Source organism: Musa acuminata, chromosome BXJ3-4 (assembly GCF_036884655.1).
Source record: "Musa acuminata AAA Group cultivar baxijiao chromosome BXJ3-4, Cavendish_Baxijiao_AAA, whole genome shotgun sequence".
Lineage (NCBI taxonomy): Eukaryota > Viridiplantae > Streptophyta > Magnoliopsida > Zingiberales > Musaceae > Musa > Musa acuminata.
In genome coordinates, this window is record NC_088352.1 from 49,212,501 (window position 1) to 49,238,626 (window position 26,126).

General features: G+C 37.7%; 3 protein-coding genes across 3 annotated transcripts in view; 2 read left to right on the forward strand and 1 right to left on the reverse strand.

Moving 5' to 3' along the window:
- LOC103982121 (phosphoglycerate kinase, chloroplastic) overlaps nt 1–2,388 on the reverse strand; it is a 3,172-nt gene extending 784 nt beyond the window's left edge. The window contains exons 1-4 of the mRNA XM_009398937.3: nt 1,779–2,388; nt 1,080–1,157; nt 722–982; nt 112–429 (exon numbers count right to left, since the gene is read on the reverse strand). Coding sequence (XP_009397212.2) covers nt 112–429; nt 722–982; nt 1,080–1,157; nt 1,779–2,192 — 1,071 coding nt within the window. The 5' untranslated portion in view covers nt 2,193–2,388. The remainder of the gene's footprint in view (nt 1–111; nt 430–721; nt 983–1,079; nt 1,158–1,778) is intronic.
- Nucleotides 2,389–5,266: 2,878 nt separating this feature from the next.
- LOC103982119 (ATP-dependent zinc metalloprotease FTSH 12, chloroplastic) lies at nt 5,267–24,315 on the forward strand. The gene is made up of 19 exons (XM_009398936.3): nt 5,267–5,751; nt 6,103–6,287; nt 7,241–7,467; nt 8,514–8,809; nt 10,369–10,446; nt 10,567–10,809; nt 10,917–11,057; nt 11,195–11,362; nt 11,864–11,976; nt 14,502–14,718; nt 15,292–15,363; nt 17,316–17,435; nt 17,511–17,627; nt 17,766–17,948; nt 19,147–19,266; nt 19,364–19,438; nt 19,540–19,647; nt 21,684–21,764; nt 23,809–24,315. Exons 1-19 carry the CDS (start codon nt 5,326–5,328, stop codon nt 23,884–23,886), a joined length of 3,048 nt encoding a protein of 1,015 aa, XP_009397211.2. The 5' UTR covers nt 5,267–5,325; the 3' UTR covers nt 23,887–24,315.
- Nucleotides 24,316–24,693: 378 nt separating this feature from the next.
- LOC135637075 (uncharacterized) lies at nt 24,694–26,104 on the forward strand. The gene has a single exon (XM_065149454.1). It carries the CDS (start codon nt 24,783–24,785, stop codon nt 25,749–25,751), a length of 969 nt encoding a protein of 322 aa, XP_065005526.1. The 5' UTR covers nt 24,694–24,782; the 3' UTR covers nt 25,752–26,104.
- The last annotated feature ends 22 nt before the right edge of the window (nt 26,105–26,126 follow it).

Sequence of the window (26,126 nt, forward strand, 5' to 3'; positions counted from 1 at the left end):
GGGAACCATCAGTTTAGACTATTTTGAAAGGGCCACTAGATGTACAATAAATAGTGATGTCATTAAAGTCAGAATTTTGGATCTATAAATATAGGCATTAAATTAGCAAACCTTGCTCTGTGCATCAGGTGCAAATTTATCGGCAATAACAACATCAGTTGGCAACAAAAGAGACACGCCCTTAGCTTTGGCTTTTGCGAGAAGTGATGTCGCAAGCTCAAGTTTGTCATTCTCTACCAATGAAGAACCCACGGGGAAACCTTGTGCTTTGTAAAATGTGAATATCATTCCTCCGCCCAAAAGAAGGATATCACACTTCTCCAACAGTGACTCAATCACCCCAATCTTAGATGACACCTTTGAGCCACCAACAATTGCCGCAAATGGTCTCTTGGGGTTTGAAACAGCACCAACAAGGTAATCGAGTTCCTAGAGTTGCACGGAGGGAAGGTTAGGAAAACTATATATATAACAAGAACCAACAAGGTAAAAGTGTTTCCATTCTATAAATCTAGAGCAAGAGGTACTGCACAATAAGAAGTACAAATTTCAACATCAGCTCTGTACTTTACAAAAGTACTAAGATTGGAAAACAAAACGCACATGCTAATAACTTGATACCCAATGTATTGGTCTGATCAAGTAGATTAACTGATTCATCCATATGAAGTTAAGAACGAATTTTAGATCGTTACATACAACCTTAATGTTTGATACTGACCTTTTGCAAAAGAAAACCAGCGACAGAAGGCTTCAAGAATTTGGTCACACCCTCTGTTGAAGCATGCGCTCTGTGTGCTGTTCCGAAGGCATCATTGACGTAAAGGTCAGCTAGTGCTGCAAGCTTCTTTGCAAATTCAGGTTCATTCTTTTCTTCCTCTTTATAGAATCTCACATTTTCGAGAAGTAGAACACCACCTTCTGGCAGTGCATTAACCAATTTTTCAACTTCTGGCCCGATGCAATCATCGGCTTTCTCAACCTGTTTGTCATAAAGGAACTCATGGTGAGGAACACAAAGGTCGAATAATAAAATTGTGCACTTCAAATAAACATACAAATCAGGAACATGAAAATACCTTGATTCCAAGGAGTTCAGACAGCCTAGGAACTAAAGGGCTCAAGCTGAATTTTGGCGTGACACCCTTCGGGCGTCCCTGGTTATTCAGATCATTCAGGTGTGAGTTCAGAGTTAATAGCTCTATGCAGCTTATTAAAGAACAATACAAAATAAAGCATCATCCATTAAAGCAGAACACGCATCATTGTGTAAGTATTATACTCACAAAAAGATAGTTACAACTACAATTGTAATCACGTACTAAATCCTTGTGATCAACTTGATGTTGACACATTTCATATCCATCACTGTCAAAGTGAAATGCTTATCACTTGAGATTATTGAGGAAAACACTGAAATGATATACGATCATGGAGCAGCACAGACAATTTTGATTGCTTTACAAAGAAATTTATCAGAGCAGACAAAAGCTTAAGTGCCAGAAAAGCATAACATTACTGACATCATTTAAAACTCTATGAGAACACATGATCTACAAAATGAAGAGCCGAATATCTACTTGATCGGGTATTTCCTTCAGAAAGCCTGCAGCACAACCAGAAGAATAAGCAAGTGTGCATGCAAACATTGAAATGCCTTCTCACATAAACAAAACAAAGAATAAATGAGTATACTATAATCTACAGTAAGCGCCCGATTACAATCTTCGGAAACATCGATAAGCAAATGAGTTGAGGAAAGAGAGGCAGCATCTCACCAGATGGCTGGAGAGGATGACTTTGGCCCCGTTGCTGATCAAGTGCTTGATGGTAGGAACGGCCGCCCGGATCCTGGTGTCGTCCGTGATGTTGCGGTCCTCGTCGAGGGGCACGTTCAGATCAGCCCGGACGAAGACCTTCTTCCCCTTGAGGTCCGCAGCCGTGAGGTCCCCCACGCTCTTCTTGGCCATGACCGCCACCCCGCGGGGCCCTTTCCCGCTCCTCCCGGCCACCGTCCGGATCTTGGCCGCCACGTGGGCCGCCAGCAGCGAGTCAGCCGCGACCCCAGCGAACCCCAACCGCCGGGACGGCGACCGGAGAGTCAGCCGGGACGGCGCCACCACCGCCGCCACTCGCCGGCGGGAAGAGGAGGTTGGGAGGAGGGAGAAGGAGGTGGCGGCGGTGGAAGCCATGAATCTGTACACCTTCGCGAGAGCAAGAGAGGGCGTCCAAGGAGTGATGGACTGAAAAAGAAGGGAGAGAGGGGGTTTGTGTTGTGGACAGCAACGGGGTGTTTGTGGATTTTTCTTATCGCTGAGGAGCGGTGGAGAGCGAGGATTCGGTGATTTGGGTGGTGAGCGACGAGAGGTGGAGATTACGAAGCGGCGGAGGACATGGTTTAACGGGAATGATATGTAATTTGTATGTTTATCGTACGAGGCATAAAACAAATTAACGATTAAAATACTGTTTGTTATATGCCATTTGGAAAAACATGTTTTTCATTCTTTTTCTTATATTATACGTCATATTCTTAAGTAAATTCGAATTTAAAATTCATCAGTAATCATTAAAATATATTTAGATCTTCGTCTAACTATCAAGCCTCTTAAATTAGTGGATCTCTACCCAATAATATTTTATCGACTCTTATTTGATCTCATTTATATAATCTAATAATTCAAACGTTTATCGGATATCTAATAAGATACGAGCGTTAGTGAATATATTCATCAGCTTATGCTCGTGAGGGCAACGCCACCTGCAGACCGCTCATCGATAAGGGTCATCATCGGCAGGGTGGTTCCTCGTATATCTATTGGGTGAAGGGGAACTTGACCAAGGGTAAGCTAACCATATTCCATACCTTCGCTATGTGAAACTCCTAACATATATCTTTTAAGTGCTTATCCATTTGTCTGAGCTACACTTGTAGGGTGTATTATGAGTCCACAGATTGGGCCTCGTACTTAAGAGCAATCAATTACGGGCAATGCAATCTGTTGAACTCGATGGCTAGGAGCCTTGGGACCCCCTTGGTCAGGATAATCAGTGGGTCGAGAGGGTTTGGCAACAACATAGGTCTTGGCCACTCGAGATGGCTTAGCGGGTGTTTGAGGCACCGTTGACTACTGTGGGGGAGCTACGAGCATTAACTGAACTAGCTATGGAAGTAGGGGAATGATTAATTGTGTCATCCCATTCGGTGTATGGACCTATTGGGCGAAGTACAAAAAGACCTCCATTGGAACCAACATGTGAGTCAATGTCACCATCGATGGGGAGAGTCTAGGGCCGTTAAAAACTCACTTATATTGCATAGGAGTGGGGTTGAGGTAGAAGTGTTGAGCATTGGAAACGTCGATTGTTGGCAACCCTTGGTGAAAGTGTTGGGGGTCAATGACGGAGTACCCTCACTTGAATGCTCATTGAGCGGGCCGACGATATGACTTTCCTACAACATGAAGCTCATCTTATAATACCAAAATGATGGTATGATTGTCAATTATATCTTTGCTAACCCGAATCGATCTTGGGTTGCATGCACAAGAGTCCAAAGATGACTGAGGAGGTGGTTCGGGTGTCCGCCGAGGAGCCGTCCTATAAGAAGGTCGAAGTTTAGTGAGGTACCTAACCGATCCCTTCGATATTGAAATTAGGACTTAGGTGAAAAGTAGTGTCATGAGTGAGTAGTAGCTAACTTTGGTAATAGTAGATTAATAATCTTTGTAGTATGTTGGGCCTAAAGGGATATTTTACAATATGGGTAAAAATACTCTTATGGGTTCTCCATTATTGCAGTGCTTAGGTGATTGCCATATCGTCTAAGTCTTGTCCCCTATATCGATAAAGTAATCACATGATGAGCTATGATTGAGAGGTGAACTTTCCTTCTATTAATTATTATTTTTCGATCAATGAATACTTAGATTTTAGTTATTGATTATTGAATGTGTCAAAGATGACTAAGAGCTTATTGGTATGCCACATAAAGAAGCATCTTAATAGTATATTGCCATTAACCCTTAATCATAAGAATGATGCTATAAAAAAATATTTATAATCATTATTATATTTTTATTGTTTAAATACACTATTATATCATTAATTTGGTTTGATTTTAATTCATCGTATATGTTCTTACTACAGTAAATAGAGGGTAATTCGTCGTATATGAGTAATAAGTGAGTTTTATACGTGATAATGAATATTATTTATAAATGTGGAATCATAATAACTTCGAGTGGTCAGAACAAAATAACAATTAGAATTAACTTGTAAAAAGAAGTTATAATGATATTTCATATTAAGTCAATTAGAAGTCCACCTTATCTCATCATAAGTTTATTCTTTAAAATATTTATTAATATATAAATATTTTGCTTACAATTGTATATATAGGAATCCAATATTCAAAATCCATTTTTAAACTCTTGGTCTTACACTATTGACTTGGGGTCGGAATCAATATTATATTTCCAAACTTAAAGAGAAAATATAGATAAAAGCTCCTTGTTAATTTGGAGAACTAAATAAAATATACTACCCTTTAGTGGATATAATTTTGCTTGTGATTAATTGGCAAATTTGATAATCCAAGGATTTAATTGGCAAGTTGAGCTACATTAAAATTCGAAAGGTTAAAATTTTATGCTAATGTTGAGGGGTTAATTGTTAAATTAGATTAAGAAACTATTGACAATCCTTTGTTATTGTCAACCTAACAAATAATAAAATATAATTTTACAATATACACATCATTTATTATCAATCTTTTCCTTTATGTTTTTCACAACCCATTAGTGTAATTTTCTTTTTATTTTTCACAATGCCTTTATTTATCGCGCATGGTAAGATTAGATGAGATTATTAAAAAATAATATGGATAGACAATCCCATGTCTTTTTAATCATACTTCCTCAATATAGACAAAACTTCCCTCATGTCCAATAAAAATAAAATAAAAGGATAAAAAACATTTATATTTATTTATAAGAAATATATTAAAAATATTAAAAGTTAAATGAGATAGTAAATAGTAAAAAAAAATTTATGAATAGAAATCTTCGAGAAAATTGGTGGCATGATTACTAATTTGTCAAAATGAGAATCCAATTGTAAAAAAAAAAGAAGGGAGGGTCGAAACGAGTTTTAATTTGCCAAAACGAGAATCTAAATATAATTAACAAAAGAACGAGGGTCTCTATGAAAGTTTCTCAAGAGACGTAAAACCCCAAATCCCCCCCCCCCCCCCCCCCCCTTCGCTCCCTATCGCTTCTATGTTCTTCCCCAATCCCATCCTCTTCCTCGCTCCCCAAATATTGAATGGGCTCCTTCGCAACCCGTTCGCCACCAATCTCCCCCTCCCCCTCCCCCATCTTTCCGACGGCGCGTAGTCTCCTCTTCCTCCGCCCCTTCCCTCCGCCTTCCCCTACCCACCGCCGAGGAAGGCGGCGCTTCCCAAGAACGACGGTCTTCCGTGCTTCCTCCTCGAGCGGAGACGGATCGGCGAGTTTCACCTGGGAGAACTTCTATGAGTCCCTCCGCCGTGGTTCGGCGCGGTTTACCTCGAGTTTTGGGGAACACCTCAAGAAGGAGACGGGGATCGATCTTGAGAGCGCCAATGCCACGGCCGCTGTGCTGGTGGAGCGAACCCGGGACGCCACCAAGAAGGGAATGGCGGCCGTGGATCAGTTTCGGTCGGAGTGGCTGTCGGAATTCTTGGAGTGGAACAAGTGGGAGAATTGGAAGGTGACCGACTTCCTTCTTACATTTTCTCCTTATACCATGTAACTTGTTCAAATTGTTCAAGTACTCATTATGAGCAATGATTTTTGGTACAATTGGCTAACTAGCTGATCTTAATGAAATTATAGTAGTATAGTCTTTGAAAGAGATGCCAAATGACAGTTTAGTGAAACAAACAATTCACCTAGGTAAGTGGCTAATTGCTCCGATTTATGCATGTTTACTTTTTATAGTTTTGCTCCTAAGTTCATTTCTCATATACTAATCATTTTTTATTATTTTAGTAACTCTTCCGCATATGCTGCATTCTTTTGTTGGATTGAGAACTTATCGATACATTCTTATTGTTCCTAGGATCTTAGAAAGTGGGAACCAAGACGAATCGGGGCATTGATCCTGTATATCATTGTTGTTTCAATTTCAAGTCGCAAGTTCTATGTGGCTTTAACTAGCCAAATTAATCAACAGAGCAAGAGAGAATTGACTGAGGCCTATATGGAAGCTTTAATTCCTGAGCCATCTCCAGCTAATGTTAGGAGGTAAGCAATATGTTCACTTCATTTTGTTTTACTTCTCTGCTTGTAAATGCACTTTTAGTTTTATCGGTCTTTGAGTATCTTTCGTAGTGATCTTTTATATGAGTATTTGCTGTTCTTTTATTTTTACTAATATGCTGTTAGATGTTCCCTTTAGAAAAGGTCAAAGAGGGCATACATTTCCAGAAATTTGAGATGTTTCATTATTAAGAAGTTCACTGTTAAGATTGCTTGTGCATGTGGAAATATCTTAAAGGTTAGTTGTTAGAATTTTTTTTTTTCACTATATGGATGGAGGTACAATGTTATCTTCTACCATTGGCTTGATTGCTCTCTCTTGATTCACATGATTGTTGTATATTTTGTGGTACTGTATACTCATGCTCAATCCTTTTTTCAGGATGACATGAATAGTATCCTTTTACTTTTTGGTGTGCAAATTAGCTCAATCATTTTGGACATCCTACGAGTAGTGTCTGAATTCTTCATCCTAAGTGTCCAAATTCTTCATACTTCTTTGATCCTGTTTTCTTTCTTTCCTTCTTCTGGATAATGAGTCTAGCTGAGTCATTTTGCATTGAATGTGAACTCTAAAATTTGGATAGGTTAGCTTTGTCCATATTTGCACAAAACAGTTGTTGTTTTACATTTGTACCAGCTATTCTTTAGTAATTACATTACAGATATTGGTGGGGAGATCCAAACAATGAGATTGCATATTCATTCTGAATGTTCTAATCTGTTGAAGCTTCTTAACATATACATGCTTTACTTCTTTATTCTCAATCTTTCTTTCTCTGGCACTTTCCTGTTCCTTTGTTCTCTGTTTACTTTTTCCTTGTAACTTTATATTGTGTAAGCCTGATACTCGAGTGTTTGACATACCACCATGCTCACTTCATGGGTGGTATTTGGATGGATGTCTATTTTGATTTCTGATATCAACTGCTTTGCAGATTTAAGAAGGGCGTATGGAGGAAGACAATGCCTAAAGGACTAAAAATCATGAAATTTATTGAAGGACCTAGTGGACAACTTATTCAAGATAATTCTTATGTTGGAGAAGATGCATGGGATGAGGATCCTGAGCTACCTCAAGATACTATATCTAAAATCATTGATAGTGACAAAAATTTGAGCCTTGAAGATAAGAAAAGCTTGAAAGCAAATTTAAGCATCTCTGGTTGGTTTCTTCTTCTTCTTTTTTTTTTCTTTTTTTTTTCCTTTTATCTATGTTCACTTAATGCTTGGTTAGGATTTTGAAGTACTTAACAATTTGACTGTTTGGTCCTGCATCTTTGTGAGTAGTTAAGTGTTTTAAATGAGCAATTTATTGTTTTGAGATATGCCAGATTAAATAGGATCTTTTTAATGTTGTTCAACTTTAATCAGAATCATGTGCTTCGATCCATGATGAAACTGGACATAGCCTGCATCTTCTGTTTATCCTCCTTAAGCTTACCCTCACTATAACAGCACATCCTCATAATCAGGATTTACAGAAAAAGGGATTGGTCCTTTGAAAACATTGGTATAGGGCTCAGCTTTATCGGCTAATCTGGACCCAGTGGTACTATATTTCACAATGACGATGTGTTAGATTTTGAGTTCGGTAACCCCTTTTTGGATCACAACTGAAGTTCCTTTCCATACATGCAATGATTTGCATCTCAAATCAATGTGGTACAGAGTCCAGAACATTAAAAATGGGATCTATTGTTGTTGATGTCATAAAATACTCTTGTTAGTAGATGTAAATTAGCTAAATACATAAAATTGATAGATACTGTTCCTATGGAATCCTCCAAGTAAAATTTGAAACAACAAAAGCACTGATCAGTAGCCAAAAAGTTTTAAGTTCACATGTTTCAGGTCTTCTACTACAACAATTTGTATTCATTATTAATTACTTGATAAGTCTAAATTATCTTATCTAATGAAGGAAGTGACATGAGCGACAAATTCTGTGTGTACTGAATCCAGAATAATGAACCAACTAATTCTGTCCCCTGCATAGTATGAGGTATGAAGGACTGTAAGTGACATATGCTGTGACATACATTATCCTCTTTCAATGGCCTCGAAAATTCCACATTACAGGTAACCATGGTTACAAGCATTGATGTAAAGGTTACATATGTTCACTTTATTATGCTCGCTTTTGGATATGATTTATCTCTTATAATTCCACAAATTCAAAATTTTTATATTTTTTCTTTGGGTATGAAGATGCTGTTGGCACTTCAGTGGATGGACAAGAGAGTTCAACAACATGGCAAGAACGACTAAGCAAGTGGAAAGAAATTCTGCAAAAGGAGAAACTTACTGAACAAATTGATTCAATTAATGCTAAGTACGTAGTTGATTTTGATATGCAAGAAGTGGAAAAAAGTTTGCGTAAAGAAGTTGTAGAAAGGACATCAGATACAGCTGGTAGCAGAGCACTTTGGATTTCTAAGAGGTGGTGGCATTATCGTCCAAAATTGCCGTATACCTATTTCCTCAACAAACTCGATAGTTCTGAGGTATGATTTTTTTCCTTTCTCTCTAGCTGTTTCTCTATCTTATTGCAAATAGAAGAACCTTTTGGAACTTATTTCAGCATTAACATATGTTTTTAATCTTCTCTATGTGAGAACACTAAATTTGAGAGGAATGTAGACAGATATAGCTTAATATGGAGAAACTAGTTCTAGTGACACCTGTTATTGTGACATGTTGGAATGTTTCTAAGATATATTAAGGGGATAGACTTCATAGTTGAGTCACACACTTGCATAGATATTTAGATAACATTAACAATTAAAAGTTTTCCACATTAAATAAATTAACTTTATTTACTTATATACTGCAGCTCATCAATGAGTATTATCTTAAATCTTGCCAAGTGAAGTGGCTTGGGATGATGGTTGTCAACCAACTTTGTGCCTTTGTTCATATGTTTGTCAGTTTCATTTCTTAAAAATGCCTTGGAGGTTCAGATGTGTGAATTGTAACTTTGTGAGTACCACTTGAGTTGTATGTTAGTAGATATGTTTAGATAGGTTTAATTTGGTGTATATGCTCTTGTATCTTTCTTGCAACAGATTTCTAAATCTTGTTTCTTTTATGCATCATCAGTAGTTTCAAGCTATTCCATTTGGATGTGACATTTAGAATATTCGGACTATGCAATAAAAAGATGAGAGTTGAGCAAGTTCACACTGCAAATGAATAAATTGTTTAGTAGAAGCTGTTAAACGGGAGATAATTGTTCAATTATGCAAGATAACCATGAAGTAGACAGAAACAATAGGTGCTTCAGGTTCTTTTGTTATGAAAAACTTTACAGAACCTTGTGTCAGATCAACACGAGTAATGTGGATAATTGTTAGTAGGAAAACTTGACTCAGGTTGACTTCATATCAAGTTTTTTTCTCAAAATCTTTCACATAGAAAAAATATCATGATATTTGAATTTTAAAGTTCATTTGGCAATCTGTTTGAACAATTTAAATAATTCCATATTGCTTGATTTTTGTGCCACTTAATAAATGTGTAAATGAATTTGCAGTCATATGATTATTTATGTGAGAGCACTTTAGATGCAGTTCAGCCAGTCAATATTTGGATCACTGATTTTAGATCAATAATTCAATTTGAACTTTACCAGAAAGCTGTTATTTTTTCTTGTTGACCTTAACTAAAGTATCTCATCTTTTAGTGCCATTTGCAAGTTGTTGTTACATAGTTAAGGGTTTGTAAGGCTTCCTTGATGTTGCTTGGTTGCTATCTCTAAACCATGTGATATCTTTACTGGTTCATGCATCATCATTTTCCATCCATTCGAACAGCCGACATTTATCAACATTTAGATTTGAAGGCAACTTTAGGTACACAATTTTAAATGTTCTAGACTTATTCAGATATGTACACACTTCTATATTATGGCCTAATCTTTAGAATTTTTCTACATGGTTAAGCACTTATGGAATATGTCATCCAGTTGCATATGCTTGTTTGGGTCTTTTTCCTTTGAGAAATTGCCATTAATAAGCTTTTAAACCTCAGAAGATTTCAGTTGCTTTTATTTTGATTAAAGCAGGTTGCTGCTGTTGTCTTCTCTGAGGACCTCAAGAAGATATATGTAACAATGAAAGAAGGCTTTCCTTTGGAGTATATTGTATGTCTTGACTGTTTGATTTCTATGTTGTAGTGTATAATTAGAAGATGCAGGCTGCATTTCTGGCGTACTGCATATTTGACTGCAAACTTGATTCTAAGTAAATTTTTATTTGTGTAGGTTGATATTCCGCTTGATCCTTACTTGTTTGAGATTGTCTCGAGTTCGGGGATCGAAGTTGATCTCCTTCAAAAGCGGCAAATTCATTACTTCCTTAAAGTTGTGTTTGCATTATTACCAGGATTACTTATATTGTATCTCATCAGAGAGTCAGTGATGCTTTTGTATATTACAAATAAGCGCTTTCTTTATAAAAAGTATAACCAACTTTATGACATGGCTTATGCAGAAAACTTTATACTGGTGAGTATTTTCATGAGATTTCCAGTTGGTCTTGTTATATTTTATATCTAATAGGCTATGTTGTTCGTCAAATGGCCTTCTGATAGTTGCCATATACATATATGCAGCCGGTAGAAAGTTCTGGTGAGACAAAATCTATGTATAAAGAAGTTGTTTTAGGTGGTGATGTTTGGGATCTTTTGGATGAGATAATGATTTACATGAACAATCCCATGGATTATTATGAAAAGCAAGTTGCATTTGTCAGGGTAATCCATTTCATTTTTTTTTTTTGTTATTTGTATCTAGTTTTACTCTTCTTTGTGGATTACGTTCGATGTGTTGTTAGGTTTCTTATACTACTGCTGATTGTTATACGAGCTAATAATATGTGCTTGCTTTTTAGGGTGTGCTTATTTCAGGACCACCTGGTACTGGCAAAACACTTTTTGCAAGGACAATCTCGAAGGAAAGTGGACTGCCTTTTATTTTCGCATCTGGTGCTGAATTTACAGATAGCGAAAAAAGTGGGGCTGCAAGAATTAATGAAATTTTTTCTATTGCCAGAAGAAATGTATGTATTCTTGTACCTCTTGATCCAACACATACGTTGATGTTCTTTTCATCTTTTGTATGTTTAACTCTTCCACGGATGCACTGTGGACCTATAAACTGATGTCTAGTATTGTAATGTTGTTCTTTCAAAGTGGCAGATATTAGTTTTTTACTTGATACAACTGCACCTTGGAGGCATGTAGCAGCCACTAAATGCAGTCTTGCTTGTTATTCTTCTACTTTTGTTTCTCAATGTATGGTTTGCTATTTCAATGTTTTAGCTCTATCATGCCTAGATGTGTTTCAATCCATGAATTCATGTGGCTAGTAGCAGCACTGAACCACTTAAAAAAGGCAGCATTCAACCATTCATAAAATGTATATGTGCATTGAGGTGCTTTAAGTGCTTTTATGTGTTATAAAAGTATGCAGTTTTACTCTTCATAGATCTTTTTTCAAGGTATTATATATTTTAGTGTTCTGAATAATATAGGTGGATAAACTTTGATCTTTCGTGTAGGCTCCTTCTTTTGTGTTTGTGGATGAGATTGATGCTATCGCTGGGCGTCATGCAAGGAAGGACTCACGGAGACGTGCAACATTTGAGGCTCTGATGACACAGCTTGATGGAGAGTATGCTGGTTTTTTTTGTATTTCGTTGTTTTTCAAGAATTGTTTTCTAATAATAAGTACATAATATATGCAAGAAATCACATATTATACTTGGAATGGTTGGTATCATGCACAAAGTACAAGCAAACATGAGAACTATAAGAAACAAAACATATGAATTTACATGAAGCAAGTGAAAATTTTCTTGCAATCTTGTCTAGTGTTCTACAAATTAGAAATCAAAATCATTAAAAGTACTGGCATTTAAAATTCCTTTGCAAAGTTAATGTACAAGAACCAGTACTAGATGATTTTCTTCCTGCTGAGCTTGATGGTTCCCCGCCTGAACACTATAATCAGCTTACCTGTTTGAACTCCTGTTAGTGCCCCAAAGCTGGATCTGGAGCAGAAACATTATTTCCTTGCTTTCGCCAAGTATCGAACCCAAACTTAGACGTCGATTCTAGCCAAGAACGGATCTCGTTGTAAAGAAAAAAAGTTGTCATAATGAAATAACAAAATTTCAATTATGAAACAACAAAATCATAAACTTGTAAGGACTAAAATTACGTTTGGAAGCACATTTGTATTTTTAATGTGCATTTAGAAAAAGGAGTGTGAATGAATATGCAAGTGTGGAATGTTTTGAGTGCTTGATAAACAATAGATGAAAGTTGTATTATAAATGTGCATTGACGTAAGTGTCGTTTGGTAAAATTATATTTCGAAAGTCCATTGAATATTATATAACAAATTTACTATTTTAATATTTTTAATATTTATTCAAAAGTGAATATATATTTTTCATTTAAATCAATAAGTAAATAAATAAAATAAATAGAATGTATGTAATCTTACAAAAAAAATCGTATGACCCAGATATATAATAAATAAAAAATATATAAATAAATATAAAATAACCTTTGAAAATAAACAACTAAATTTTACCGTATTGAAGACATAAATCATGTTGGTTTCTCACTAATTCATGTTGGCAGTCTTGTAATTTTAGATAATGTCATAGGGTACTTTGGAAATTTGAAAAATTATATCAGCATCCCGTAAATGCTGAAATGTTAATGCAACCATGAGATATCATCAACATTTGAGCATTTTCGTTGCAGCATCCAAGCCAAATGTGATTAAAAAAAAAAATTACTAAACAACAATTCACATTTGCAATGCTATCCTAAGGTAGCTTTAGCATTTGAGCATTTGCAAGACAACATCTAGGCCAAATGTGATTTCAAAAAAAATTACCGGACACTAATTCGCATTTGAAATATGTATTGGGCCCTCAATGCACATTCAAATGTGTCCCAAACGAACCATAACTCCTTTTCTTGAGGTTGCTCACACATATGTGCTGGTTGCCTAATTTGGAGCATACTGTCAGTGTTATTTTTCTTTGCTATCAGAAAGCTTTAAACTACATAAAGAATGTGCGAGTTTGGGGAGGATCAATGTATACAGTCTTGTCTTTGCAAGTGATGTTGTTGTATCTTAACTTCTAGTCACCTAGATTGTGAAGAACCAACTGTCTTCTGCTACCAAGTTTTGCTCTCTATGGCAAAGGAGGAGGTTATTGATGGTTTCTTTAAGTTCCTGTAGAAACAATGCTAATTTTACTCCTTTCTTGAGAAATTCCTTCATGTGAGGTATATTACTAATTGCAAGGGACAGTAAGTTTTGGTATTGACAGGTTTAAAACATATTTGACCCTCCCCAGACCTCAATTGGTGGGAGGCTTATGCACTGGTATGTTTACAAGTCTTCCATAGGGACTTGCTGAACTTGAAGAAACTTGTAGAAGGAAGTGCCTCTGAAAACACCATCTGTAAATAAATCTGTCTCGCACTGAAGAAGAGGTTGGTGTTTCAGCCTAATGCTGAAATAGATGAGTATTTGGAGAGATTTTGGTATACCATATCATTGGAGTTAAACTAGAAATGTTATATGGTGCTTATTGGAATGGAATTTGGGCCTCTTGGAGTTGGATGGAGTGCCGGTAAAAGGAGATGATCTTGTAGTGCCATAGTTGGACCATCTTTGAGATGGCAGTGTCGTGGGTGGGAGGTGTAGTCAGGTTCATAGACATTCTCGTTATAAATACTCAGATATATGTTATGTAGGTACAACTGCTGGGGTATAGGGTAGGCCTTGATGAATTAATGTTGCTCCATTGCAGCCTAGTGACTGCTGTTTTAGACTGCAAAACACTCTTTCAGCATATTGGATGCATGGCTGCATATATATTTGATTCTTGGTAGATCTTGTAATAACAGATGTCAATTGCACTGAATTTTCCCTTCTACATCTGTCAATTTATGTTACTATTGTCATTGCATGCGATTGGCTTAACAAATCCTGTTATGGAATTGATGATCCTGTTATGGAATTGTGTCAGTGAAAAATAAATTATAGATGAATTTTATCTTTAACTTTCGATTGATGATTGACCTAACCAATCCTTTTCCTGTTTTGCTTAAAAATTTCAAGCTATTCTTTCTGGCAATGTCCTCTTCTCAGTTGTTCATAAATTACAGGAAAGAGAAAACTGGTGTGAACCGTTTTTCTTTAAGGCAAGCTGTAATATTTATCTGTGCAACTAATCGACCAGATGAGTTGGATGCTGAATTTGTCCGTCCAGGGCGCATTGACCGGCGCCTATACATTGGGTTACCTGATGCCAAACAACGAGTACGGATTTTTGGTGTACATAGTGTTGGAATGAAGCTTGCTGAAGATGTGGACTTTGGAAAGGCTAGTTAGCAATTCATTTCTTTGTTGCAAGTTGCAACTCATGGTCTATTTTTTCTAATTGATATTTTTTTAACTGTGCATTTTCTACTGAATTCTTTTTCTTAATGCATTACTTTTTTCCAATGTAATATAGGTGTTCCGAGAGATTGATGAGCATGCATGTGTACATTTTAGCTTTTTATGATATGGGACCCAGAGTCAGTGATAAAAACTGTGCTTGCTCAAGGTTCTGGTTGAAAACTAGAAAAGTGGCATCTGACGTAGTGATTGTTGATAACAATGTTGCCGAGGCCATGGTTAAAAAATAATATAAAATAGTTAAATATGGGTTTTCGCTGAACTATTAATCCTTTTTTGTGACAATACTCAGAACGTAATGTTATTATTTGTCAAAATTATTATGTCGAAACTGAAATGCCTAGTTATGCTTTGAAATCAACAAAATTTGACCTTTCATTTCCTTTATATTATTGAAGCTCACAATTGTGTTTGCCAAGTGTTGCTTTCTTATATAATTTGCAGATTCTGATTATTTGGGGCTAATTGTTGATTTGGATCTTTTGTGATGATCAGCTTGTTTTTCGTACTGTTGGCTATTCTGGAGCTGACATTCGAAATCTTGTCAATGAAGCAGCGATTATGTCAGTAAGTGAAATATTTTTTTTTCCTGTTCCCTGTAAAACCAAGGGAATTTTTTTTTCTAAATTCTCGTTAAATATGTTGGTGTTAAAAAAAGCATTATTCGGTTATTTAAATTATTTTGTTATGCTAATATCATGCTGCTTCCTTTAAACCTAGATTTGAGCCTTGTGAGGACAAAAATTATTTGGCGAATTAATAAAATATATTCTACCACTAGAAGTAAGTATGATTTGCATTACTGTGATGGATCATTAATGTGGAAGCTTAAAACTCAAATTATAGAACGTATTTGTGCCTCAGAGGCTCAGACTTACTTAATTGAGTTTGATGTTTTATGTAATTGGACAAATATGTGATTTCCATTTGTGACAGTCTGCAGTTCTTCAGTTGGCATTGGGCTCAAGTAGGATCCTATTTGTTGCTTGCTCCAAAGTTATTTCAAAATTGAATAGGGGATATTTGCTCATTATATATCAGAATTTTAATTTGTTGACATTGGTAGATTATAATAGGCATTTTTACTGGATATTTGAGTTTATAGTTCTATTTTTGTCAGTTTGCTCTCAGTGCATGTTCTATTTGTGTCTATTTTTGCTCAGTGCATGTCCATATTCCATCAACCTGTATTGAATTTTGCCATCTCCAACTGTTAGTTGCATCTAAAATAATGACAACCAAGGATTGCAATATCATACCGAGGTACTATATGGGTGCAGTGGAAGAAAAGCAGAGGAAAAGGAAGGAAGAAGAGAAGCGGCGGAGGAAGAGGAAAGAAGAGGAGGATGAGGCAGTGGAGGAGGAGCAGAAGGTCGAGGAGGAAGAAGAGGCAATATAGGAGGAAGAGGAATGAAGAAGAGGAAGCGGTGGAGGATGAGGATGAAGAGGAGGTGTACCTAAGGTTGGTGGCGCATGGTGGGCGGCAAGGGAGGTCAGCGGCGGGCAGCATGCATACAGAGAAGCATACCTAAGGTTGGTGGTGCATGGTGGGCGGCAAGGGAGGTCGGCGGTGGAAGCATGCATACGAAGAAGCATACCTAAGGTTGGTGGTGCATGGTGGGCGGCAAGGGAGGTCGGCGCTGGAAGTATGCATATGAAGAAGCATACCTAAGGTTGGTGCCGCATGGTGGGCGGCAAGGTAGGTCCGCGGCGGGCAGCGTGCATACGGAGTACAGGGTTGCAGGCTCCGTGTGTACAGAGGACAGGGCTTGTGAACGCTAGCTCACATTCAAAGAAGTGAGTCTTATTCTTTTTAATTAGGCCGGACTGGACCACCCAAAATGGGGGTGATGGGTAACACTAAGTACTAGATAACAGTTCAGTTGTGCTAATTTGCTCTGGATTTGTTACTAAGCAGTTAGAAGCTCTTTCTTATGTTTACATTTTTAACTGACATGGCCATGAGATGGATCAGATGGTTTCAAACTTTCAAATGATAACACTCAGCTCAAGGTCGTCAAGCTTGGGCCAGGATTGCATCAAGGACTTGACCGAGCTGTAATGCACATATTTCTCTAGGAATTTGGACACAATGGGGTTTCTGCTACTAAGCTATATGATAGAATCTCATGAAGCCACCTTACTGAGTCCATATCTAGTTGCAGTGGTGTAATATTAAACTAATATTTGATGACTTGCATTCTTCCTCTCTTGCTTGTACCACCTGTAGTTTGAAATAAACTACCTAACTGGAGCATTCACAGTTTCCTCAGAGATCCCAAGTCACCTTGAAGGACTTGATGAACTTAGTGATATGCCCAGCTCACAGTGAATCAAAGATGAAGTTAAGCTTTAAGGATGTTTGGTTCCTCTACTTCATATTATGAACCTATCACTCATGCTTTGTGCCTCTTCAGTTTAATTTTTTATTCCAGGGAGAAGAAAAGGATCTTGAATTCTTTTTTCATCTTGAAGAATATGTCTATATCTCTGAAGCTCAAACTTGCTATGGGTTTTAGGTAAGGAAGGGTCACTCATTGATAACCCAGCAAGACATCATTGATGTGCTAGATAAACAATTGTTGGAGGGAATGGGGGTATTGCTAACAGAAGAAGAGCAACAGAAATGCGAAGCAAGAGTATGTATTCAAGTTTGTCAAAGGTTTTTACTAGTTATAAATTAAGATTTGTGTTCATTAATTTTAATATAACAGGTTTCCATTGAGACAAGGAGACTGTTGGCTGTGCATGAAGCTGGTCATATTTTGCTAGCTCATTTATTCCCCCGCTTTGATTGGCATGCATTCTCTCAGCTACTTCCTGGTGGTAAGGTATGATTTCTGATTACAGGCTTGAAGATTGCTCATGATTTTTGGTTAACAGCAAGGGACTAGGATCATCAGATCAGGTTCCACTATTAAGTTGTCAAAGGTCCTTTTCTTCATGCTAATATGTCTATCTATTAGCAGGAGACTGCAATATCTATATTTTATCCTAGGGAAGACATGGTGGATCAAATTCAAGAATACACTACTTTTGGGTACATGAAGATGCAAATGGTAGTTGCACATGGTGGACGTTGTGCTGAACGAATTGTTTTTGGTGACGACGTCACTGATGGAGGAAGAGATGATCTTAAAAAGCTCACTAAAGTATGTGAAGCACAATATCATATTAGAAACTATTATTGATTATATTTTCTGGTTCTTTAAGCATAAGTTACGTTATTTATTTTTTCATCAAATGCAACTTCCATATCTTTAAGATACAAAACTCATTTTGTAACTGTGGTTTTTTTGATTCTTGAATCATCCTTTCAGTTTTTTCAGTGGATAATGTACCTTCAGATGATACCACTATAAAGGAATAACATATTTTCATTGATCAATCGATCGATATTCATCCGTGTAAACTTTTCTAGTCTTTATTTGCTATTAGTTAAATACACAGGAAAATGCAGTCTCTTGAAATTCAATTTTTTTTGTTATGGACAGTATGATTGGTCCACTTGGCATTCCCTCCTAGGTCATATTTCGTCTTTCTTAATATTGCACCTTTTGTGGGATGGATCCTGAATTGCTGATAATTCTTGGGACTTGGCAGCTCCATTCTTATACACAACAAACATTGCTTCCAATAACACTTAGTTTTCAAACTATAATTTATTGTCATATAACTATCTAGGTTGGCACATACTTGGTCAGAGGAATGCGAGTCATATTTATGCATATGGCTTAAAATGCCTATATGTGCAATAGAGAAGTCTCTCTCTCTTTCTCCATCTCTCTCTTTGTTTTTAAAGTTGCACTGGTTTCTTAGATTTTAAAATGGATTATGATAATTTGGAACTAAACTCAACAGCATGAATTCCTCCCGGCCATTCTCTTCTCCATTAGCTTGGTCTAGTCCATTAAAGTTTGAAATGTAATCAAAGAATGAAACGTCATATGATGGGAAAAAAAAGATCAAATAATCTATTGAGGGAGAGAGGATTGACTGGTAAGATGTAACTCGGTTTATGTTTATTCAGATAAAAAGGAAAACTTTATTGGAGTCTTAACTGTTTGGGATCTGGTCCCTACTGGCTACCAATACGTTAGAAATATGAGTGAGTGCCCTTTTAGAGACGCAAGCTCAAGGAGAAAGGCCCCATTGCCTTTCTATTGTGTGTGTAGGCAAGGATGCCTACAAGTGACTACATATAGCATTTTTTCAATTCCTAGTTTTTCCATTCTGTTTTCTTGTTTTTCTTTTGGCACAAATAAATATCAGTTGCATGTATATTATGTTTTGTTTTACTTGCTATAATCAATGCTTTACTTCACTTTCCCAAATATGATTTTACCACAGATTGCTAGAGAAATGGTGATAAGCCCCAGAAATTCAAGATTGGGCCTGACAACCCTTGTGAAGAGGGTTAGGCGGACGGATCGTCCAGATAATCCTGATGGTGAATTGATCAAGTTTAAGGTTTTTCTCTTTAATTTGTAAATCTTTCCTTCTAACAAAAGACATAACTCTTATAAGAAAGTGATCTAATTAGTTGATGATTTCTTCATAATTCCAGTGGGATGACCCTAATGTGATACCTGCTGACATGACTCCTGAGGTGTCTGAACTTTTCACCCGAGAGCTTACAAGGGTAATGAGCTTCTTATATCCATTTTTCATTTATGTGATATCATTAATTTTGTAAATCAACCCGATCACTTTCTATAGCATTAAACTTCAATTTCTTTGCAGTATATTGAAGAAACAGAAGAACTTGCCATGAAAGGTTTATTGCAGAACAGGCATATCCTGGATGCAATAGCCATAGAACTTTTGGAAAAATCAAGGATCACTGGACTGGTATGTGAATATAGAGTTTATTTCTTGTGTATTAAAAGTTTGGGCTTTCCCAGTGAAATGAATGAATGGCTATTTGATTTTTTTCATTTAAAACCAACGAGTTATGAGAGTTTTTTCCCTTATTTTTGAACATTAGTTATGTTTGTTAATCTATCAAATACAACATTGTTCATGTTTAACAAACTAATGAAAACCTCAGGAGATGCTTCATAGAGGATACGTATATACAAGGTTTTAAAACTGTTTAGGTTTCTTTTGCTGGACAACTTTTCCTAGAAAGATGCGACTTTGCAGGCCTTTGAGTGGAAACTCAATAGAGGTTCTGTGGAACAAGAATTTTATGAATAATATCATTGCTACACGTAAGATGGTTAAACTTATCAACACAAATTATAGTAAATGTTGGGCCGTTGTGACCATCTTATTGCTTTGCATGTTTGGACCAATTTGTGTCATGTAAAAATAACCTGTGGACCTTGCAGACCTTTGGAAATTATGGAAGGGGCAATAATGTCTCTCTACTTTAACCATCCTGCTCTTACATTTTAAAGAGTACTTCAAGTTCTTCTGCACATCAACTAATTATATGTGACACTTTGATTAATCCATTGGTAGTTGATGGTGGGTTGCATTGGTATATAGGATTGATTGGGTCTACTAGTAATACTATTTACTTTTGATTAATCATCTTAAGCTACATAGTCCTATGTCTGTTCTATTCAAGTTATTAGGTCAATTGGTCTATTGAACTAGATTGTGATAATTGGTTTCACAGCAAGTAAGCAACTATGTGGGCTATTTTGTATGGGTTGATGCATGCCAAGATGGGTATTATTTCTTGCTTACCAAGATAAGGTTTTCTTAAAATTGACCCACATAGGAATCCCAGTGATCGTTTTTGGGCTCTAGGCTGGTTTTTAGGAGGAGATTATGATATCCTGATTAGCACATCAAGAGTTGATCATGGGTTGCATTAGTACATAGAGATGAGGGGATCTGCTACTAGTTACATGGATTTATGCATTAGTAGGTTTATTGAAGTAGATTATGATAATATACCTTTCTTTTTATTAATTCAATTAAGGACATATTGACACCGGCAACAAACTTTTGTATGTTTTTATTTCTATACAATTATTAACTATTAAGTGTTCAGTTTTTGTTTATTATTACTTACATATTTGTCTTCATGTTAAATTTTATGTTTCTATATTAAGCGCTCTGCTTAATGTTTCTTAGTGATTTATTCCATAAGCTCTTCTAGTCCATGTAATTCAGCTGAAAGTTTCTCCCTTCTATATTGTGACTGTATCTTAGTGACTTATTGCGGAAACCCTTCTATTATATGTCATTCAGCTAAAAGTTTTTCCCTTCTCTAATGTCATCAGTTAAAATTTAAAACAGCATATTTGTAAATTGTACATGCATGGAAATTCTTTCAAGTAATGCCTACTAAGTTTATCCATAGCAAGTGGAACTCTAGGCTGTCCACATGTGCAGCTTTGTCAGACTAAGTTGTCTACAATTTAAACTCTCATAGTAATACCAAATTAATTGCAGATTTGTTTGGTTGCATTTCTATCTAGTGGTTGGTAGTATTAAATGACTTTTAATTAATTAAACTGAATTGCAAACTGAATTGCGTGATGCACTACAGGCTGCATGAAGTTGTGCTGTTGGCAAATATGTTTGGTAATCTCCTTTGCTTTAGAGTAGTAGTTTCTGAAGACAACTTAGTTTTGTATGTGACTAATTGCTAAACTGGCAATAGGTTTATTACATTTTAGGGGGACATTTTATGGAAATATTGTATGTAACAATTTCTTTTGAAGTACTTGTTGCTGCAGTATTTGCTTGAAGTTCACGTAAAGATACTCAGGCACAAAAAAGTAAAAGGTTATTAACTATAATTGGTTCTAATGTTTTAGATTTTAGTTGCAGAAAGGTCTCCCTGTTGTATGCTATTTATCTTTTCACAAGGAAACAAATTCTGATAGAAGAGCTTTAAATCATGTCAATTGCATATTTCTGTTCAGGAAGCGGATGAAAGAGTTAAGCAAATGTCCCCGGTAATGCTTGAAGATTTGGCACAACCATTTCAAGTTAACTTGGATGAGGTACTCTGCTGCTTCTTCCATTGATTTTACCAGTATTCTGTTTCTGAGCTTTACCTAACTAGGAATATGTATGACTTTCTTTTTTAACATTCAGTCAATGTTTTTGTTCTTTTTACTTTGCATTATTTTGTTAGACTATTTGCAAATAGCATATGACGAACTTGATAATTTGACAGTCTTTTCAGAAATTTAACTTTGACTGGCAAGGTTTTATATACTGGTCCAATACTGGTTTCAGCAGTCGCTCAGACTACAGTATTGACCAGGTGATATACGAACCAATATTGCCCAAAAAACTGAAAAAAATTACAAGATATATGCTGATCGGTGCTGACCTATATGAGTCAGTATGATCCTTGGTCGAACTGTACCCACCAGTTGGATACTTGGTTGGACTGTGCACACCAGTTGGTATGAACTGGCCTGACCAATATTTGAAACCTAGTTACTGGAATATTGCAGCCAACTGGCTTAGACTCAAACATTGATAAAGCGTTGTACTAGATCCTGTTAAAGATGATTTTGCTTTGACATGTCGTTAAGCTACCAGAAAGGAATTTACAAGACAGATTTTTTTGAATTAAAGTATATCGATACCAGCAATGCATCATATCCACTATAAGCGTATGGTGAATGAGTGCTCAGTGTGACAAATGTAGTTCCTAAATGTGAATGTTTGGAAAGCTGTTTGTTGTCTATTTGAAGCCTGCATATGCAATATGGCAAGTGCCTTATGGATCTGGGTACATGACTTGGTCATTATGTTATGCAATTATAAAGGTTCTTTGCCAACATGTTTTAACCTGTCGACCTTTTCACTCAACGATTGCCATGGCTTGTATCTTCAACTGCTTGGAATTGGCTACTTGGTTCTTTTCCCACTTTTATTCTTAGTTAAAAAAGAGCATTCAAATATCTTTTTATTGTTTCTAATAAAGTTTTCTTAGGTCTTTGTGCAACTCTTGCATCAGTAGTCCTGATCGAATCACCTCATTTAAACAAGACATCTATAAGTCTTATTTTGACATGTCTATACTTAAACATTTTCCTCTTATTTTATCCTTTATTGTAGTTACACATGATTGTTTTCAAATAAGAACATGCTTACTCCCGAACATCCAACTCAGTGTCCTTTATGTTAGTTGGACTATTTTTTTGTACATTTTCCTAATTGTTCAACTCTCTAATTGATAAAGCATGGTTAGCCTTGCAACTGTCATATAAGATTCCATTTATAATTTGAGAGCAGTGATTTAAAAACGCTAGTCGCCAAGGTCTGAAAATGCTTAAGGCGTTAGGCGCACGCTTGAGTCAAACGAGATATATGAAAAATATTAAAACTATAATTGATAAATAGAGATTAACAGTGCTAAATAGAGATTAAACCCTTATTTGAGAGTCGCACACTGATATCACAAAGTTCCTGACAACCCTATCCGTTTTAATGTGCATCATCAATCTCTTCTTATCAAAGTAATAAAATAGATATAAGATAACTATTTTTTTTTTTTTTTTTTGCAAGAACTTCTTGGCCATCCATCTTATAACTAAATTCTTAGTTTATTCTCTTCAATTGTTAAGATTACGTTTTATGTGTTCTTGGCATGTGTTTGTGATGTGATTAGTGTATGAATGACATGGATCCGTGGGTTATGTGCTGTGTGTACCCTACATGCTCAGAACTAAAACAATGCCATTCCTTTGGGAAACAAACTTAAGCTTGGACTTCCCTGCGTTAGAGTCATATCCTGGCTTGTTCTTGGAAAGCACCAACTTTTTGTGAATAATGATGGCATCTTCTATTTCATTTTTCTGGTTTTAGTACTCTTTTTTTTATTTGGTCAGAAAACCACAGGAAAATTGATGTTTGATAATTTGACATTGGTAAAAAGCACTGCATGCTGCATCAAACTGTGGACATTGGTACAATGATGTGACTAGATAATTAAATCCTTGGTGCTGTCTAATGCTTTTGATATTGTGTCAACCAGCACCTCCTTTACTCAGATATTGCTAGATAACATCTTTTTATTTTATTCTTCAGGATGGACCATTACCTGTCAACAAACATTTGCATTATCAGCCACTTGACATTTATCCTGCTCCTCTCCACCGGTGCTGAGTCGAGTTAAATTGGATCATCAGTTTCTCTGGTTTGGTGGTCTTAAATGCCTCGAGGAGACAGAAATTGGAGGGTTCGAGTAATCCTTGTGATGATTTGTTTGACAAATGTTGTTGACAGCTTCTGATCATGTCGCCAACTATAGTTTTACTTTGGCTGCCGTTGCACAGCTGAGATTCACGAGGGCATAGGAGGGAGGTTACGATCAACTTCCGTCTGTGACCATTTTTCGGTTGTCAGATAGGAATATAAGCTTCTGTAGGAGGCAATCTTGGATTCCTTCTGTAGCTTCCACATGTCTGCACAAGTAATGACGTTGCGTAATTTAAAGATCAATTAATTGTCGAAACTCTTTGCCTGTCAACTTTAAAGGTGTGTAGCCTTACTTCAAGTAACAGTGGAGGGGTGACCAACCATATGTTATGTCAATTTCTCCATGATATCTTCTTTAAATTCCAGCAGCAGTCACAGTGATGTGAGTTCTGTTTGGTTAGATTGAATCCTGATCGAGAAGTCCTGCCTATCTGCTGTTCTGCCTCTGCCTCTGCCACCGGAAGAAGAGGTGGGGTGGGTGGGTGGTGGTGGTGTGGGGCAGGGGAAGGCTTGATGGGCAGGCCAGCAGCCATGCGTTCCTCAGGACAAAGGATGAGACAGCTATCTGGGCCTTTTTGGGCAGGGAGGTGCGGATTGGGCCTATTTGTTTGCTACTTTAGTTCTCGAAACCCGACCCGATCCGATAGAAGCAGTGGGCTGTAATTTTGCCCAGCGTCAACGTGGCCATCGTCATCATCAGCGTCACCGACAATTACTTCCCTGCCAATTCCCGAACCCGAATACCCCAAGGCAGAGGCGGAGGGCGGAGGCGGAGGCGAGGAGAAAACGAAGACAAGAAAATAATGGATCTGCAGCTAGAGGAGTTGCAGGCCCTGTCGATGGCGGACGTGGTGCGGGAGTCGGTGGCGATCCCGCGCGGCGCCCCCCGCACCTTCGCCCTCATCACTCTCGCCCTCGTTTTCCCCCTCTCATTCGCCATCCTCGCCCATACCCTCTTCACCCACCCCATCCTCCTCCAGCTGCAGAGGAGCGACGCCCCGGCCTCCGACTGGCTCCTCCTCCTCCTCTACCAGTTCGCCTACCTCCTTTTCCTCTTCACCTTCTCCCTCCTCTCCACCGCCGCCGTCGTCTTCACCGTCGCCTCCCTCTACGCCGCCAAGCCCGTCTCCTTCTCCTCCTCCCTTGTCGCAGTTCGCCCCATCTTTCCCCGCCTCTTTCGCACCTTCCTCTGGGTTGCCCTTCTCATGCTTCTCTATAACCTCGTCTTCGCCCTCGCCGTCCTTCTTCTCCTCCTCTTCAGCCCGCTCCAGGGCTCGCCCTCCCCGCTTTTCGTCATCTTCTTCGTCCTCGTCCTCCTCGCCTTCCTCGCTGTTCACGTCTACATCTCCGCCCTCTGGCACCTCGCCAGCGTCATCTCCGTTCTTGAGCCCCTCTGCGGCCTCGCTGCCATGGCCAAGAGTCGCGACCTCCTCCGCGGCCGCGCTCGCATGGCCGCCGTCCTAGTCGTCGCCTACCTTGGCACATGTGGCCTTGTTGGCGCCCTCTTCCGTGCCATCGTCGTCAAGGGACCCAACGAGGAGGGCAGCCTCGGCGTCACCAGCGTCTCCGTCAAGGTCCTCGTCGGTGGTGCGCTCGTCGCGGTGCTCGTCATGGTCAACCTCGTCGGCCTGCTCGTGCAGAGCGTCTTCTACTATGTCTGCAAGAGCTACCACCATCAGCAGATCGACAAGAGCGCGCTGTATGACCATCTGGGTGGCTATCTCGGTGAGTACGTCCCGCTCAAGAGCTCCATCCAGATGGAAAACTTCTGAACAAATGACGGCCTCTAAACGCAAGTAACGACTCTTGGCTCTCGTCTCTTATCTATACGCCAGTGTTGCTTCTTTGTTACCGCTGGAGGAACAACAGAGTGTTTTAGCAGCTTAATGTGAGAAATAACGAAGAGACGTGGAATTTATGAATGTAGAGAGGTGGTAGTTTTTCAGCTCCTAGTTTTAACTTTGTTACCTGTGGTTTGTACTTTCAAACATCTTGGTTGTGGGAAATGTTCATATGACAGCTGCTGGTGCTGTCTCATTCAAATGAAAATGTAATAATCCACTGGATATTTCCTTCATTTTTCTCTGTAATTCGTGTTGATATTATATCTTTTGATATTTACAAATTGACATGTTCTTAGTGAAACT